The sequence below is a fragment of the Engystomops pustulosus genome, chromosome 7, assembly GCF_040894005.1.
Source record: "Engystomops pustulosus chromosome 7, aEngPut4.maternal, whole genome shotgun sequence".
Taxonomy (NCBI): Eukaryota; Metazoa; Chordata; class Amphibia; order Anura; family Leptodactylidae; genus Engystomops; species Engystomops pustulosus.
This window is the reverse complement of record NC_092417.1, coordinates 18313268-18332731: the sequence shown is the minus strand read 5'-3', so window position 1 is coordinate 18332731 and position 19464 is coordinate 18313268. Positions and strand designations below refer to the sequence as shown.

Sequence of the window (19464 nt, the reverse complement as noted above, 5' to 3'; positions counted from 1 at the left end):
TTAGGGGTTTGATTTCAATTAGGCACAGTCTGCCATTTACTTTTTATTTTACGTTTATTTTTTTAATAACTCAGTGTCATCTCATCTTGCATAGTAGTGTGCTTTCATACTTGGCTAGAAAATAGCCATAGGAGAATCCAAACGGCTTACTTACGCCTACAGTAGCGTTATATATATTTGATTTCTGGTTGATCTGCTGGTGGCTGTACTTGCTGCAGTGCATCTACTAGCAAATTGTGAGCAATTTGTAGTGAGACTTGCGACCGCTGTGTTTTGCGCTTAGTGACGCACATATCCATCGCAAAGACCGAAGTGGGAAAATTTATTAGGGGTTGGATTTCAATTAGGCACAGTCTGCCATTTCCTTTTTTATTTTACGTTTATTTTTTTAATAACTCAGCGTCATCTCATCTGGCATAGTAGTGTGCTTTCATACTTGGCTAGAAAATAGCCATAGGAGAATCCAAACGGCTTACTTACGCCTACAGTAGCGTTATATATATTTGATTTCTGGTTGATCTGCTGGTGGCTGTACCTGCTGCAGTGCATCTACTAGCAAATTGTGAGCAATTTGTAGTGAGACTTGCGACCACTGTGTTTTGCGCTTAGTGACGCACATATCCATTGCAAAGACCGAAGTGGGAAAATTTATTAGGGGTTGGATTTCAATTAGGCACAGTCTGCCATTTCCTTTTTTATTTTACGTTTATTTTTTTAATAACTCAGCGTCATCTCATCTGGCATAGCAGTGTGCTTTCATACTTGGCTAGAAAATAGCCATAGCAATAGGATAGCATCGTTTGGTTTTAAAAACTAAAAAACACAAAAAAAAAAAAAACACAAAAAAAAAGTTAAAAAAAATTAAAGTTATAACTCTCATTTTCAAAATGTTTAACCCGAGGGCTAGGGGTAAAGGACGAGGGCGGGGACGTGGGCATCCAACTACTGCAGGGGTCAGAGGCCGTGGTCCTGGGCGGGGTGAGACACCACCTGCTTATGAGGGAGCAGGGGAACGCCGCAGAGCTACACTCCCTAGGTTCATGTCTGAAGTTACTGGGACTCGTGGTAGAGCACTGTTGAGGCCAGAACAGTGCGAACAGGTGATGTCGTGGATTGCCGACAATGCTTCGAGCAATTTGTCCACCAGTCAGTCTTCCACGCAGTCCACCCATGTCACCGAAATCGCCACTCCTCCAGCTCCTGCACCTCAGCCTCCTCCCCCCCAGTCTGCCCCCTCCCAGGAAAATTTGGCATTTGAACCGGCATACTCTGAGGAACTGTTTTCTGGACCCTTCCCACACTCACAAACCACTTGTCCGGTTGCTGCTGAGCAATTTTCCGATGCCCAGGTTTTCCACCAGTCACAGTCTGTGGGTGATGATGACCTTCTTGACGTAGTGGAAGAAGTGTGTAAAGAGGTGTCCGACGATGAGGAGACACGGTTGTCAGACAGTGGGGAAGTTGTTGTCAGGGCAGGAAGTCCGAGGGGGGAGCAGACTGAGGGATCGGAGGATGATGAGGTGACAGACCCAAGCTGGGTTGATAGGCCGGGTGAACACAGTGCTTCTGAGACGGAGGAGAGTCCTCGACCAGAACAGGTTGGAAGAGGCAGTGGTGGGGCCAGACGGAGAGGCAGGGCCAGAGCTGGTGCATCAGCGCCAAATGTATCAACTAGTGAAGCTCCCGTGGCGAGGGCTCCTGCGGCGAGGGCTAGATTTTCCGAAGTCTGGAGGTTCTTTAAGGAAACACAGGATGACCGACGGACTGTGGTGTGCAACATTTGCCAAACCAGGATCAGCAGGGGTTCCACCACTAATAGCTTAACTACCACCAGTATGCGCAGGCATATAAATGCTAAACACCCCACTCAGTGGCAACAAGCCCGTTCACCTCCGGCCGTGCACACCACTGCTCCTTCCCCTGTGTCAGCTGATAGTCAGCCCCCTGCCCAGGACCCTGCCACGAAAACCCCATCGTCGCCTCCACGATCCTCCACAGCATCCACCAGCGTTCAGCTCTCCATACCCCAGACGCTGGAGCGGAAACGCAAATATAGTGCAACCCACCCGCACGCCCAAGCCCTTAATGTCCACATCTCCAGATTGCTAAGCCTGGAGATGCTGCCCTATAGGCTAGTAGAGACCGAGGCCTTTCGCAACCTCATGGCGGCGGCCGCCCCTCGGTATTCGGTCCCCAGCCGCCACTACTTTTCCCGATGTGCCGTCCCAGCCCTGCACCAGCACGTGTCAGACAACATCATCCGTGCCCTGACCAACGCCGTTTCTGACAAGGTCCACCTGACCACGGACACGTGGACGAGTGCTGCCGGGCAGGGCCACTATATATCGCTGACGGCACATTGGGTTAACTTGGTGGAGGCTGGGACCGAGTCTGACCCTGCGGCTGGTCATATACTGCCGACGCCGAGGATTGCGGGGCCTACCTCGGTCCAGGTCTTTCAGGCCTACTATGCCTCCTCCTCCTCCCACCCCTCCTCCACCTCCTCCTCCGAACTACCATCCGTGGGCATGGCGCCATCAGTCGGTAGCTCTAGGCACAGCAGCAGTGCCGTCGCTAAGCGACAGCAGGCGGTGCTCAAACTGCTGAGCCTAGGCGATAAAAGGCACACCGCCCAAGAGCTATTACAGGGCATCACGGTGCAGACTGATCTGTGGCTGGCACCGCTGAACCTGAAGCCAGGCATGGTTGTGTGTGACAACGGCCGTAACCTGGTGGCGGCTCTGCAACTCGGCAGACTGACACATGTGCCATGCCTGGCCCATGTGTTAAGTCTGATAGTTCAGCGTTTCCTCAAGACATACCCCAATCTGTCTGATTTGCTCACGAAGGTGCGCCGCATCTGTGCGCATTTCAGGAAGTCCAGCACAGATGCTGCCACTCTCAGGGCAGCGCAGCGCCGCCTCCAACTGCCCGCTCACCGACTGTTGTGCGACGTGCCTACGAGGTGGAATTCAACACTGACCATGTTATCCAGAGTTTACCAGCAGCGCCGAGCGATTGTAGACTGCCAGATGTCAACTTCCACCAGAACTGGTAGTCAGGTCAGTCAGCTTCCTCAAGTCTACAATGAGGAGTGGACGTGGATGTCTGATATCTGTCAGGTGCTGAGTAACTTTGAGGAGTCAACACAGATGGTCAGTGGCGATGCCGCCATCATCAGCCTCACCATCCCGCTGCTTGGCCTGTTAAAAAACTCTCTGATCAGCATGAAGTCGGAAGCTTTGCGCTCGTCACAAGAGACGGGGGAAGAAGATTCCCTTGTTGATAGCCAAAGCACCCTTAGGTCTGTTTCTCAGCGCATATCGGAGGAGGTGGAGGTGGAGGAGGAGGAAGAGGAGGAGAATGTTGGCGAGACACAAGAGGGGACCATTGTTAAGTCCTTCACTGTTCAGCGTGTATGGGCAGAAGAAGAGGAGTTGGAGGAGTTGGAGGAGGAGGAAATGGGCAGTCAGGCCAGTGAGGGGAGTGAATTCTTACGCGTTGGTACTCTGGCGCATATGGCAGATTTCATGCTAGGCTGCCTATCCCGTGACCAAGAATTTATTCCAGCACCGATTACTGGGTGTTCACTCTCCTGGACCCACGGTACAAGCAAAATCTTTCCACTCTCATCCCTGGAGAGGAAAGGAGTGTGAGAATGCATGAATACCAGCAGGCCCTGGTGCACAAGCTGAAACAGTATTTCCCTTCTGACAGCGCTACCGGCAGAGTGCGTAGTTCTGCGGGACAAGTAGCGAGGGAGAGTAGGCGAGCAGGCAGCTTGTCCAGCACTGGCAAGGGTACACTTTACAAGGCTTTTGCCAGTTTTATGTCACCCCAGCAAGACACTGTCACCTGTCCCCAGTCTCGGCAGAGTAGGGCTGATCTTTAGAGAAAGATGGTGAGGGAGTACGTAGCTGACCATACCATTGTCCTAAATGATCACACAGCTCCCTACAACTACTGGGTTTCAAAGCTGGACATGTGGCACGAACTGGCGCTGTACGCCTTGGAGGTTCTTGCCTGCCCTGCCGCTAGCGTCTTGTCCGAGCGGGTTTTCAGTGCAGCTGGTGGCATCATCACCGATAAGCGTACACGCCTGTCGACTGACAGCGCTGACAGGCTGACGCTTATTAAGATGAATAAAGCATGGATTTCTCATAATTTCCAATCTCCACCATTGAAGTCAATGGGAGACTCAAGCATTTTTCAAGGGGACCAAGGCTCTGCACAGGGAAGCTTGGCCAAACACCTGGGAACCTCAGAAAAGGATGGAAACACCACGGAAATAGACAGGAAACAGCAGGGGCAGCATGCATGGATGCCTCTGAGGCTGCTTAATCGCACCATTATGCCAAAACTATGGGCAACAGCATGGCCATGACAGAGTGACAGAATGACGCTAGATAGCATCTAAAACATGCAATAATTGACCCTGACACTATAGGGAACGGCATGGAGAGGCAGCAGCAGCAGTGGCAGGCTAGAGAATGTCATGGCGACATACCCTAAATGGACTCAGGCTTCACCAAAGGAGGTGAGCAAGAAGCGCTGAAATGATTTCCTATGTGAACAAAAGGTTGACGGTATATTTAGTCGATAACACAGCATGGTGGCGACATAGTGACCAAGTTCCATAACGTATCTGGTGAAACACCCGAAAAATGAGCCTGACACAGCTCTTTTGATAAGGGGACGACATGTGGAGGCAGCCATGGAGACGACTTCCATGATTAAGAGCGACAGTATGGGGCATTCATATTGCGCTGCTATGATTGCAACTTCAGGTCTCCAGCATGACGGCGACAGATGGGCCGAGTTCCACTATGTATCTGGTGAAACACCTGAAAATTCTGCCTGACCACAGCTCGTTTGATAAGGGGACGATGTATGGAGGCAGTGAACTAGTAGTAGATTAAAGGTGCTGCAGTTGAAACTATGTTAGTTGGATCTTGGGATGGAGCTGGCGCTCCGCTGCCAGGCGAGCTTTCGCCAATCCAAGCCCCTGTCTCTCGGCTCCTCCCCAAACAGCACTTCTAAGAACCTTTTGTATAAGATCAAGTGTAGTAGTGTTCTTATAAGTTTGGGTTATGGCGGGTGAGGGGAATGTAAACAGATGCGCAAGAAGCGCTGAAATAATATTGGTAAATGATAAAAGTTTGCCAGTATATTTTGGGGATTACACAGCAGGGTGGCAACAAGTTTGATGTGGAAGCCATGAAAACAACCCAAAATTCTGCCTGACACAGCTCGTTTGATAAGGGGACCATGTATGGAGGCAGCTATAAGGACGACTTTTGGAGGCAGCTATGGCGATGACGTGTGGAGGTAGCAATGGAGACGACGTGTGGAGCCAGCTAAAAAGATGACGTGTGGAGGCTGCTATGGAGACAATTTCATTTGGATAGTGCCTGTATGTGGCAGTCCAAAAAAGTTTTCAAACCAGAGGAGCAGGTAGGTGGTCCCCCAGAAAAATTAAATAGATTAAGTGCCTGTATGTGGCAGTCCAAAAAAGTTTTCAAACCAGAGGAGCAGGTAGGTGGTCCTCCAGAAAAATTAAATACATGGAGTACTATAGCTAGAGCCAGTTGGCCCTGGCAAAAAATAGCCAGTTTCCTCTGCTTTAGTGTACAAAGTGGAGGAGAAGGAGGACAATGAGGAGGAGGAGTGCATACATTATTCAGGTTGAGCTTCTTTCACCTGGTGGAGAATGAAAATCCTGAGAAATCCAGGCTTTATTCATCTTGATAAGCGTCAGCCTGTCAGCGCTGTCAGTCTACAGGCGTGTACGCTTATCGGTGATGATGCCACCAGCTGCACTGAAAACCCGCTCGGACAACACGCTAGCGGCAGGGCAGGCAAGAACCTCCAAGGCGTACAGCGCCAGTTCGTGCCACATGTCCAGCTTTGAAACCCAGTAGTTGTAGGGAGCTGTGTGATCATTTAGGACGACGGTATGGTCAGCTACGTACTCCCTCACCATCTTTCTGTAAAGATCAGCCCTACTATGCCGCGACTGGGGACAAGTGACAGTGTCTTGCTGGGGTGACATAAAACTGGCAAAGGCCTTGTAAAGCGTACCCCTGCCAGTGCTGGACAAGCTGCCTGCTCGCCTACTCTCCCTCGCTACTTGTCCCGCAGAAGTACGCCCTCTGCCGCTAGCGCTGTCAGAAGGGAAATACTGTTTCAGCTTGTGCACCAGGGCCTGCTGGTATTCATGCATTCTCACACTCCTTTCCTCTCCAGGGATGAGAGTGGAAAGATTTTGCTTGTACCGTGGGTCCAGGAGAGTGAATATCCAGTAATCGGTGCTGGAATAAATTCTTTGAACGCGAGGGTCATGGGATAGGCAGCCTAGCATAAAATTTGCCATATGCGCCAGAGTCCCAACGCGCAAGAATTCACTCCCATCACTGGCCTGACTGCCCATTTCCTCCTCCTCCAACTCCTCTTCTTCTGCCCATACACGCTGAACAGTGAAGGACTGAACAATGGTCCCCTCTTCTGTCTCGCCAACATTCTTCTACTCTTCCTCCTCATCCTCCTCCACCTCCACCGATATGCGCTGAGAAACAGACCTGAGGGTGCTTTGGCTATCAACAAGGGAATCTTCTTCCCCCGCCTCTTGTGACGAGTGCAAAGCTTCCGACTTCATGCTGACCAGAGAGTTTTTCAACAGGCCAAGCAGCGGGATGGTGAGGCTGATGATGGCGGCATCACCACTGACCATCTGTGTTGACTCCTCAAAGTTACTCAGCACCTGACAGATATCAGACATCCACGTCCACTCCTCATTGTAGACTTGAGGAAACTGACTGACCTGACTACCAGTTCTGGTGGAAGTTGACATCTGGCAGTCTACAATCACTCTGCGCTGCTGGTAAACTCTGGATAACATGGTTAATGTTGAATTCCACCTCGTGGGCACGTCGCACAACAGTCAGTGAGCGGGCAGTTGGAGGTGGCGCTGCGCTGCCCTGAGAGTGGCAGCATCTGTGCTGGACTTCCTATAATGCGCACAGATGCGGCGCACCTTCGTGAGCAAATCAGACAGATTGGGGTATGTCTTGAGGAATCGCTGAACTATAAGATTTAACACATGGGCCAAGCATGGCCCATGTGTCAGTCTGCCGAGTTGCAGAGCCGCCACCAGGTTACGGCCGTTGTCACACACAACCATGCCTGGCTTCAGGTTCAGCGGTACCAGCCACAGATCAGTCTGCGCCGTGATGCCCTGTAATAGCTCTTGGGCGGTGTGCCTTTTATCGCCTAGGCTCAGCAGTTTGAGCACCGCCTGCTGTCGCTTAGCGATGGCACTGCTGCTGTGCCTAGAGCTACCAACTGATGGCGCCATGCCCACGGATGGTAATTCGGAAGAAGGAGGTGGAGGAGGGGTGGGAGGAGGAGGAGGCATAGTAGGCCTTTGAGACCTGGACCGAGGTATGCCCCACAATCCTCGGCGTCGGCAGTATATAACCAGTTCCAGGGTCAGACTTGGTCCCAGCCTCCACCAAGTTAACCCAATGTGCCGTCAGCGATATATAGTGGCCCTGCCCGGCAGCACTCGTCCACGTGTCCGTGGTCAGGTGGACCTTGTCAGAAACGGCGTTGGTCAGGGCACGGAGGATGTTCTCTGACACGTGCTTGTGCAGGGCTGGGACGGCACATCGGGAAAAATAGTGGCGGCTGGGGACCGAATACCGAGGGGCGGCCGCCACCATGAGGTTTCGAATGGCCTCAGTCTCTACCAGCCTATAGGGCAGCATCTCCAGGCTAAGCAGTTTAAGATTTGGACGTTGAGGGCTTGGGCGTGTGGGTGGGTTGCACTATACTTCCTTTTGCCCTCCAGCGTCTGGGGTATGGAGAGCTGAAAGCTGGTGGATGCTGTGGAGGATCGTGGAGGCGAAGATGGGGTTTTCGCACGGGAGGTGTTTGGGCCGGGGTCCTGGGCAGGGGGCTGACTAGCAGATGACACAGGGGAAGGAGCAGTGGTGTGCCCGGATGGAGGTGAACGGGCTTGGTGCCATTGAGTGGGGTGTTTAGCATTCATATGCCTGCGCATACTGGTGGTAGTTAAGCTAGTAGTGGTGGAACCCCTGCTGATCCTGGTTTGGCACAGGCTGCACACCACAGTCCGTCGGTCATCCGGTGTTTCTTTAAAGAACCTCCAGACTTCTGAAAATCTAGCCCTCGCCACAGGAGCTTGACTACGGGAAACATTTGGCGCTGATGCACCAGCTCTGGCCCTGCCTCTCCGTCTGGCCCCACCACTGCCTCTTCCAACCTGTTCTGCTATAGGACTCGCCTCCGTCTCAGAAGCACTGTGTTCACCCGGCCTATCAACCCAGCTTGGGTCTGTCAACTCATCATCCTCTGATCCCTCAGTCTGCTCCCCCCTCGGACTTCCTGCCCTGACAACAACTTCACACTGTCTGACAACCGTGTCTCCTCATCGTCCGACACCTCTTTACACACTTCTTCCACTACTTCAATAATGTCATCATCAACCACAGACTGCGACCGGTGGAAAACCTGGGCATCGGAAAATAGCTCAGCAGCAACTGGACAAGTGGTTTGTGGCTGTGGGAAGGGTCCAGAAAACAGTTCCTCAGAGTATGCCGGTTCAAATGCAAAATTTTGCTGGGAGGGGGCAGACTGGGGGGAAGGAGGCTGAGGTGGAGGAGCTGGAGGAGTGCTGATTTCGGTGACATGGGTGGACTGCGTGGAAGACTGACTGGTGGACAAATGGCTCGAAGCATTGTCCGCAATCCACGACATCACCCCTTCGCACCTTTCTGGCCTCAACAGTGCTCTACCACGAGTCCCAGTAACTTGAGACATGATGAACCTAGGGTGTGTAGCTCTGCGGCGTTCCCCTGCTCCCTCATCAGCAGGTGGTGTCTCACCCCGCCCAGGACCACGGCCTCTGACCCCTGCAGTAGTTGGACGCCCACGCCCTCGTCCTCTACCCCTACCCCTCGGGTTAAACATTTTCCAAATTAAAGTGTAAACTTTAAAAAAAAAATTTTTTTTAAACAAAACGATGCTATCCTATTGTTATGGCTAGTTTCTAACCTACACTGACAGCACACAACTGGATTTTGTGCTGTGCCTGATGACTTTGAGTTATAAAAAGAAATAAACGTAAAAAAAAAAAAATCAGCAGACTCTGCCTAATCCAAATCAAACCCCTAATAAATTGTCCCACTTCGGTGTTTGAGGTGGATATGTGTGTCACTAAGAGCTAAACACAACGGTCGCAAGTCTCCCTGCAAATTACTCACAATATGGTACTAGCTGCACTACTAATGCCAGCAAGCCCAGCCACAGGCAAACCAAAAAAAAGGAAAATATAACGCTTTTGTAGGCCTAAGAAGGGCTGTTGGGTTCTTGGAGAATCACTCCTGCCTAACACTATTCTAATAGAACACCCTAACGCTTTCCCTGACCAGCAGCAGCTCTCTCCCTAGCGGCATCCAGACACAGAATGATCCGAGCAGCGCGGGCAGCGGCTAGTCTATCCCAGGGTCACCTGATCTGGCCAGCCAACCACTGCTATCGACGTGTAAGGGTACCACGTCATGCTGGGTGGAGTGCAGAGTCTCCTGGCTTGTGATTGGCTCTGTTTCTGGCCGCCAAAAATCACAACGGCGGGAGATGCCATTTTCTCGAGCTGGCAAAATATTCATCCGAGCAATGAGCAGTTTCGAGTACGCTAATGCTCGAACGAGCATCAAGCTTGGACGAGTATGTTCGCTCATCTCTAGAAATGACCCTTAAAAGGCCCGAAGTTAACCAGTTTTTGAAGAAAGGGAGATTAAAGGGGTTGACTAGCTGGTCTGGGGGATGTGAAAAAAAACATATACTTTCCTTCTCTGGAGCTCCCGTTCTCCGTACCGCTGCCCACTGGCGCTGTGCCCTAGTTTGTTGACAGAGACAGGCACGCTCTGTTCTGACTACATCCGCTCACTTGGTACACCCACCCGTCTACTGCTGCTTTGCCTGATATGAATTAAAACAAATGCTGTTTAAAGCTACATTCAGATCAACGTGTACCCTGCGCATGGGAGAGGAGGAGGGGGTGAGCGCTTTTCGGCCCCGCCCCTCTCCATAGAGTTATATGGTGCACGGCGCCATAATAAGGAAAAAGATAGGACATGTCCTACCTTTTCCTGAGTACAGAATGGTACGTTTCCACACGTGTGCAGCACCGCACCACTCCGTACCATGCCATGTACCCATTGCCGGCCTATGGGGGACATATATATACCGCATTCATATATATGTTCCCCAACAGCCGTGTGAATTTGCCGTAAGGTGCAGTGACTATAGAAGAGCGGGTGTACCAGGCGAGTGGAAGTAGTCAGATGAGAGCATGCCTGGCTCTGTAAACAAACAAGGGCGCAGCACCAATGGGCAGTGGTGCGGAGAACGGGAGCACCAGAAAAGGAAAGCTATATGTTTTTTCACAGCCCCTCCAGACCAGCTATATTTTACTTTTACCACCTTAACAACCCATTTAATGCCCAAAGTGGATTCAGGGTGGCCTAAAACTGGAGTCACTGGGAAAGTTATTCACATTGGATCTACACTTCCTGTTAACCAGTTCAGCTTTTAATATTGGGCTTACAATAAAGTGGAAAAAATAAAGTTAGATACTTAAATATATAGTATTCAGAATATAATTTATAAAATATAATCATAATTTAATATCTAATGCAATATTTGTTGAGAGATTTCAATTTTGTCTGCGATAGTAACAAACAAAATGTGCGATAAAGTCAAAAATCTAAAATATCTCTTAATTGTAAAGTACAACTTGAGGAAACTTTACATAGTGAAACATTCAGACAACTTTGATATCTCTAGAGAAATAACTGAGAAATATCCAGAAACTCCACAACTTCTCTTTAGTTGTTACACAGCTGGGACTAAAAGCTGATGTCAGCCCACTATATATGAAGAGGCAGTGCCGGTACATCAGTTTCCACCATGCTGATCAGATATGAGCAGACAACATTATGGAAAATTGCAAGTGCAATGAGTGATGAAGCAAAGTTTGTTTCCTAAGGTAAGTGTTCTTTTCCTAGTTTTTTTTTAAATGAACTAAAAGAGGGATTTTGATGGTGTTTGAGCTGTGCATCTATCATGTCTGTGCTATGAATGCGTATGAATGTACCCCTACACTGACATATTTATACAATTACACAAATTTATACACTGATATATAGACACCTTTATATACTTATATACACATAAAGTTCTACACGTGTATAGTTGCACCCATATACATACAAGTATACACTTATACACACACATTTATGCACTCATATACATTTATACACTAATACAGAGTGTATAGAAACTCACACAGTATATACACTGACCATATATACACATCCATGCAGTATAAAAAGACCAAATACACAAATACTGCATATACATACAGAATATACACACATACAACAAATACACACACATTCAGTATATAGAGCATATACATACATACTATATGCACAGCATATACAAAAACACACATACATTATATATATATATATATATATATATATATATATATATATATATATACACACACACACAATAAATACAGCATTTGCATCTTATGTGTGCTGTGTATGTGATGTGTATGATGTCTGTGCTGTGTATGTGATGTGTATGATGTCTGTGCTGTGTATGTGATGTGTATGATGTCTGTGCTGTGTATCTGATGTGTATGATGTCTGTGCTGTGTATGTGATGTGTATGATGTCTGTGCTGTGTATGTGATGTGTATGATGTCTGTGCTGTGTATCTGATGTGTATGATGTCTGTGCTGTGTATCTGGTGTGTATGATGTCTGTGCTGTGTATCTGATGTGTATGATGTCTGTGCTGTGTATCTGATGTGTATGATGTCTGTGCTGTGTATGTGATGTGTATGATGTCTGTGCTGTGTATCTGATGTGTATGATGTCTGTGCTGTGTATCTGATGTGTAAGATCTCTGTGCTGTGTATCTGATGTGTATGATGTCTGTGCTGTGTATCTGATGTGTATGATGTCTGTGCTGTGTATGTGATGTGTATGATTTCTGTGCTGTGTATGTGATGTGTATGATGTCTGTGCTGTGTATGTGATGTGTATGATGTCTGTGCTGTGTATCTGATGTGCATGATGTCTGTGCTGTGTATGTGATGTGTATGATGTCTGTGCTGTGTATCTGATGTGTATGATGTCTGTGCTGTGTATGTGATGTGTATGATGTCTGTGCTGTGTATGTGATGTGTACGATGTCTGTGCTGTGTATCTGATGTGTATGATGTCTGTGCTGTGTATGTGATGTGTATGATGTCTGTGCTGTGTATCTGATGTGTATGATGTCTGTGCTGTGTATCTGATGTGTATGATGTCTGTGCTGTGTATGTGATGTGTATGATGTCTGTGCTGTGTATCTGATGTGTATGATGTCTGTGCTGTGTATCTGATGTGTATGATGTCTGTGCTGTGTATCTGATGTGTATGATGTCTGTGTTGTGTATCTGATGTGTATGATGTCTGTGCTGTGTATCTGATGTGTATGATGTCTGTGCTGTGTATGTGATGTGTATGATGTCTGTGCTGTGTATCTGATGAGTATGATGTCTGTGCTGTGTATCTGATGTGTATGATGTCTTTGCTGTGTATCTGATGTGTATGATGTCTGTGCTGTGTATGTGATGTGTATGATGTATGTGCTGTGTATGTGATGTGTATGATGTCTGTGCTTTGTATCTGATGTGTATGATGTCTGTGCTGTGTATGTGATGTGCTTGATGTCTGTGTTGTGTATCTGATGTGTATGATGTCTGTGTTGTGTATCTGATGTGTATGATGTCTGTGCTGTGTATCTGATGTGTATGATGTCTGTGCTGTGTATCTGATGTGTATGATGTCTGTGCTGTGTATGTGATGTGTATGATGTCTGTGCTGTGTATGTGATGTGTATGATGTCTGTGCTGTGTATCTGATGTGTATGATGTCTGGGCTGTGTATCTGATGTGTATCTGATGTCTGTTCTGTTCAACTAGGAGAAGCTGGGCCCCAAAGCCCACGGGGCCCCTTCTCTTTTACCATCATATATGCCATGTACCTAACTTTGTTAAAAGGCTACCTACTCAGCAGCTAATCTTTTAGTCCCCTTATACCCAATGTGGTGTTGGAAACCTTAAAATGGAAATATTTTTAGCCCCAAAATGTTCACAGTCTTTATATGGGATATTTTATTAATATAAGAAGTGTAAACTGATCAGCCAATTGACTGACACATGTGTTGCCATCAGCTAGGAGCAGAGAGCGGTGCCATTTGTGGTGTCACACCAGCCGCATAGAGATTAACGGTCCTACTAAAAGACTTCTAAAATTCTGTAGCAGGATAAGACTCTCCAACATGTGACACATGTGTATGGTATTAGTTATTGTATTTCTATACACATGCATACACATACATATTCCCTCGCATACATATGTTAAAACACTCACATACAGACACATTCATGCGCTCATATATATACACTCATACATACACGTATATACTCATAATAACTTATATTTATACACTTTCGCACATGTATACACTTATACACACATGATTATACTCACATACACATACATTTATATACCACCATACTTTATACTTTCATACTTACATATGTACACTGTACCTAATGCTACATGCATAGGAAGACAGTAACATGAATGATTCCTTGTCGAGTTGTGCTGCTGTAGCCAGGGGCGTTGCTAGGTCAAAAGATCCGTGGTCCGTGCCCTAGATCTTTTGACTTGTGGCCCGAATGTCTTGGTGTATGGGCAAATTTCCTCAGCACTGTAGTGTTGAAGAAGCTGTCGGATCCATTCTCCACTACAGAGAGCAGGAGACATGATCACACAGCGTCTCCTGCGGCAAGCAGGTCACTACAACTACCAGGAGACGCCGGGTGATGACCGGGTGGTCACCGCGCCTCAGTGCTAGAGCGAAGGGAGAGAAGACAGAGGGAAGACATGGGTGAGTATGTTTTTTTTTTTATGATGCAGTGGATGGGGTGCCACATTGAGGAGACTGTGGGGACCATTATAGGTGGCTAAGAGGACTTGGGGTGCGGGGGCTGTGGGGGACATTACGACATTACTGGGGCCTATGAGGACATAGGGACGAAGTTTTGGGGGAAATTACTTGTGGCTGGGGACATTAAAGGGGAGCTATGAGGATATGGGGGGGGGGCTGTAGAGGTCATTACTTGTGGCTGGGGGGGACTTTTTTGAGGGGGCTGTGCTGGACCTTACAGAGAGCTGTGCAGGACCTTACAGGAGGCTGTGGAGGACCTTACAAGGGGCTGTGGGGGACATTACAGGACGGCTGTGGGGGACATTACAGGAGGCTGCATGGAACATTACAGGGGCTGGGTCGAACATTACAGGGAGCAGCGGGGGACATTACAGGGGCTGCGAGAAGCATTATAAGAGGCTACAGGGAACATTGCAGTGGGCTGCTTGGAACATTACAGGGGACTGTGGGGGACATTACAGGGGGCATAACGGGGTGCTGAAGAGTACATTACAGGGGGCTATCAGGACAAGGGGGCTGTGAGGGACCTCATTTGCGGACGGGGCGTTATTTGTGGCTCAGGGGAAATGTTTAGTTGGGGCTGCGGGGGACCTTACAGGGGACTACGGGGGACACGTCAGGGGGCTGGCGGGACCTTACAGGGAGCTGCAGGGGACATTAGAAGGGCAATGAGGAAATTACAGGGGACTGTGGGGGGCATTACGGGGTGCTGAAGAGGACAATAGAGGGGGCTGTTAGGACATGGGGGCTGTCGGGGACCTCACTTGTGGCTGGGGGGAACTTTTTAGTTGGGGCTGTGGAGGACATCACAGGGGGTTATGAGAAAATTGGTGGGGGGTGCTATGGGGGACATTATAAGGGGCTGAGGGGGATAATACTGGTGGCATCCGGCTGCCATAGGAGTCCGCGGTATGGTGAGCACATTTTTGTGTCACCATGCCGTTGCTGGAAAAAAATCTTTCCACTAGGAACAGCCTGGCTGCATGACTTCTTATGGACAGGGAAGGAGTGAGGAGCACTCACCCCTTCTCCAGCAGTCCTGGCCCAGGAAAAGCGTACATGTGTGTGTGAAAGGAGTCTTATAGTAAAGGAAAGAAAGTTTTAGGGATAGCAGCAGGATAACACTGTAGGGGAACAAGATGAAGGGACAATAAAGAACACAAGATGTCTTTGTGGTGAACTCCACAGGGAGGACACATGGCTGAAGAGGAGACGTGGTGATGCCGGACCTAATGGAGAAGATAGAGATCAACTTCATGTCACAGATTTCTCCTGTGTTTTCTGTAGATGTATATGTTAGGTACAGTTGCTATTGGCACAACCACATGTGAAGGAGGTTATGTACAGGAGTGAATACTACTGAAAATTTGGTACATATGCATTGGGGTCCGTGACCCGGATCTTCTGCAACCCTAGCAATGCCCCTGGCTGTACCTTCTCCTTCTCCGGCTTATCTTTTCTGAGCAGATGGCTCAGATTGAAGGATGTGCTACATAAAATACAGTATAACACCGAACATCCTCTATCCTTCAGTTTCTGTGTCAGGTCAGGTGGCCCCTTGACACTCTGGGCCCCATGGATGCTACCCCATTAGTTACACCCCTGCTTGCATATTGTACTGTATGTGCTTTGTAGCTGTGCCTGTGCTCTATTTAAAAAAAAAACTATATACAATTATCATAAAACTTTAAGATAGAAGCAAAATGTGCCCACACTCTTCATCCATCCTATGTTAACAAGTAATATACTAAAGCCGGCCTGTGTATGAGTATTGTCCATTAGGTAGAAGTTGAGGATTAGATCAAAAATTTTGCACTGGGAACCTTTAACCGTTTTACATCTTGGCCGCTCTTCACCAGCTACAGTAGATCTAATGGAAAACTCAAATCAAACATCTTCAGGGCGATTTTTCCTCCTTGGTCTGTCTAATGTCTTCTATCTTCAGGGCATCTGCTTTTTTGTGTTTCTGATCATGTATCTGATGACATTGTCTGGAAATGTTATACTGATCATCGTGGTGAGGATCAACTCAAAGCTACAGACCCCCATGTACTTCTTCTTGAGTAATCTCTCCATGATTGACATCTGTTTCTCATCCACCATCGTCCCTAAAATTCTCATCAATACTTTATCCAAGGACAAGAGTATTTCGTTTTTGGGATGTGCGCTACAGATGTATTTCCATTTGGCTTTGGGATCCACAGAGTGCATCCTTCTTGCCGTCATGGCCTATGATCGATTTGCTGCCATTTGTAGACCATTGCACTACCAAACCATCATTAATAAGAAGATGTGTATATTATTAGCCTCCATATCTTGGGGTGTGGGCTTTGTCAATGCCAGTGTTCATGTTCCCTTAACGTTTCAACTGCCTTTTTGCAAATCCCATCATGTCAACCACTTCTTCTGTGAGATGCCTCCATTTTTCCAACTCTCTTGCAAAGATACACGACTCAATGAAATAGTCATGAGCGTTGCAGCCCAGATCATTGTTGCATTCTCTTTCTTCTTGACTTTGATATCATATATCCACATCATCTCCAGTGTCTTTAGGATTCGCTCTTCACAAGGAAGAGAGAAAGCTTTCTCCACATGTGCCTCCCACCTCACAGTAGTGTCTATGTACTATGGGACTATCATCTTCATGTATCTGAAACCTCGATCTGCAAACTCTCCAGAGATAGACAAGACCGTATCCCTCCTATATACAGCTGTTACGCCATTGTTGAATCCCATCATCTACAGCATGAGGAATAAGGACGTTAAAGACACAATCAAAATGAAACTTTTTAGTTTATCAACTTAAATTCAATGTTTGGGAAAATCAAGGAAAGAGTAGTCTTCTCAGTTACCATTAAATTTTATAAGGATATGGTTTTGGTGGGTCACCTTAGTTGGGATGTTTTTAGATGATATCCAAGTTTTTATCAGTTCTAAAGTTCCGTGAAGGGGCACTATGTTAATGAGATCAACTCCCAAAATCGCGGGTGATTGACATCCAGGAGATCTGACATCATGGAAGCACCACTTCTAGATTTATAGTAGTTTCTTCAATCACCCATGATTAGTAATACAAACACAAAGGGGATCATTTACTAAGGGCCCGAATCGCGTTTTTACGTCGGGTTTCCCGAATATTACCATTTTGCGCCAAATTGCCCCGGGTTTTTGGCGCACGATCGTATTGTGTCGCATCGGTGTCGGCATGCATGCGACAGAAATCAGGGGTCGTCGGAAAAAAAACCAACCGTATTTTTTTTTAAAAAAGTGTCGCTTGACACGCGCTTATCTGCACCCAGGATAGGTTGGTGAACTCCGGCGAACTCCAGCGGACCTCGGCACAGCAGCAATACCTGGTGGACATCAGGCGCACTTCTTTAGTGAATCGCCGGAAGACCCAAATCAGCATCGGAGAACACGCCGCTGGATCGCAAGACATAAAGAGAACCTCACTGACATCACTGGCGCTATGTTCAAAATGTGGGCGTGGAAAGCAATGAATAAATTAAAAAAGGGCGCTCAGAGGTCCTCTGCAAAACGCCCCAAGGAAACCCAGAGAATACCGATGTTTAATAATATGCTAACTAGTGCCAGGCACTCCTGTACAAGTGACATGGACTAGCCGGCTCTTCTGCATCTCCTAATTATGCACGACTCCATACTTACCATTTACATTCACTCTCACCCCTCCACACATCATCCAGCTCTCAGGAAGTCTTGCAAAAGTAAGCTAGCAGATGTGGCTTCTCGATAGAGATGAACACTGCGCATGCGCGAAACTTCCCAAGAGTCAGATGAAGTCACTGGCACTTGGGTAGAGGGGTAGGAGGGAGTGGGTGTAAATGGAAAGCATGGAAGTGTGCATAATTAGAAGATTAGAAGAAGCGCCATCTTGCTTGCAAAGGAGCACCCGGCACTAATTACCCTATTTTTAAACGTAGTTTTTCGCTGGGTTTCCTGCATTTAAAGACTTAGGAAAACTTGCTTCGATATTGGGCAATAAAGCCAAAGCCGTGAGTATAAATAGTTTAAATCATGACTTCCCAAGTGGTAGTTTTCCTTTTAAGCATTTTTGTATCTTTTGATTTCAGAATATTTACATGGATCAAATATATACATAATGCAATATAAATCTTTTTAGAAATTGGAACCAAAATTAGAAGCCCTGATGTAATATGAGGCAAAATAGACATCCACTACTGGTTTTTAACTGTGAATTGGAGAGTTCCCAACATTCTAACAAATATACTCACTAATATACTATGGGGGTCATTTACTAAGGGCCCGATTTGCGTTTTCCCGACATGTTACCCGAATATTTCTGATTTGCGCCGATTTTCCCTGAATTGCCCCGGGATTTTGGCGCACGCGATCGGTTTGTGGCGCATCGGCGCTGGCATGCACGTGACGGAAGTTGGGGGACATGGCCGTCGGAAAAACCGCCGTATTCGGAAAAACCGCCGTATTTTTTTAAAAAAATTGGTCACACGGGCCATGCTCACATGCACCACGATAAAGACGATGAACTCCGGGGCACCTCGGCGGACTTCGGCGCAGCAGTGACACCTGGTGGACATCGGGCGCAGGACCTTCATGAATCGCCGGAAGACCTGAACACTCGTCGGAGAAGCCGCCGCTGGAACGCGAATGGACCGGGTAAGTAAATGTGCCCCATTGTGTATCATTTATACTCTTAGCAAATTTAATCTTTTGATGCAAAAAACAATTAAATTTAATTTAGAAAATAAGATAAGCATTTAGCTTTTCAGACAAATTGAAGCATGCGTTTCCAATAGATTTCAATGATATATACTGGCTGGAATCAAGAGCAAAACTGTTAATAAAGGCAAGGTTTGTTCTGAAGTTGAGTTTGTATGTAAGTCGGGACTGTATATTTTATCATTGTAACTCCAGCTAAAAAATTTTTGGTCTCTGTGACAATTGAATTAGAAAAAAATTGGGTTTTCATTAGAACCAGGATTAATAATAAAGCTTAATTACAGTCACCTTTACTAACTGTTATAGCTGTTTATTAAAGCCTAGGGCTAAAGTACAGGAAATTACCAACATCCAAAGGTCCGTTTGTAACTAGGGGTCATCTAAAAGTTGGATGTGCTTAAATAATGGACCGCCTGTATTAATTTCTTTGACTCACCCACGGCTCTCCATTAACTTTAGACGTCAGTGGGTACAGGGCCCAAGTTTACTGTGTCTTCTTTCCGGCCTCTAGCTGTTATAGAAAGCAGGACACCCAAGGGAGAAGGTAGAAGTGGTTTATCACTGCTTCTGCCTTCTTCCTTTCTCTCTAGATAACATTGAAGTAGCGTTAGGTAGATTATATAAGAGATGGCTCTATAGACCCCAA

The 19464-nt window shown here is 47.3% G+C and overlaps 1 protein-coding gene across 1 annotated transcript; it reads left to right on the top strand.

Moving 5' to 3' along the window:
- Positions 1–15972: 15972 nt before the first annotated feature.
- LOC140070009 (olfactory receptor 5AP2-like) lies at positions 15973–16905 on the top strand. The gene has a single exon (XM_072116342.1). The coding sequence runs from the start codon at positions 15973–15975 to the stop codon at positions 16903–16905; it is 933 nt and encodes a 310-aa protein (XP_071972443.1).
- Positions 16906–19464: the final 2559 nt, after the last annotated feature.

What these genes read in the sequence shown, in the direction of transcription:
- LOC140070009 (XM_072116342.1), top strand. Translation starts at nt 15,973, where the DNA reads ATGGAAAACTCAAATCAAACATCTTCAGGGCGATTTTTCCTCCTTGGT.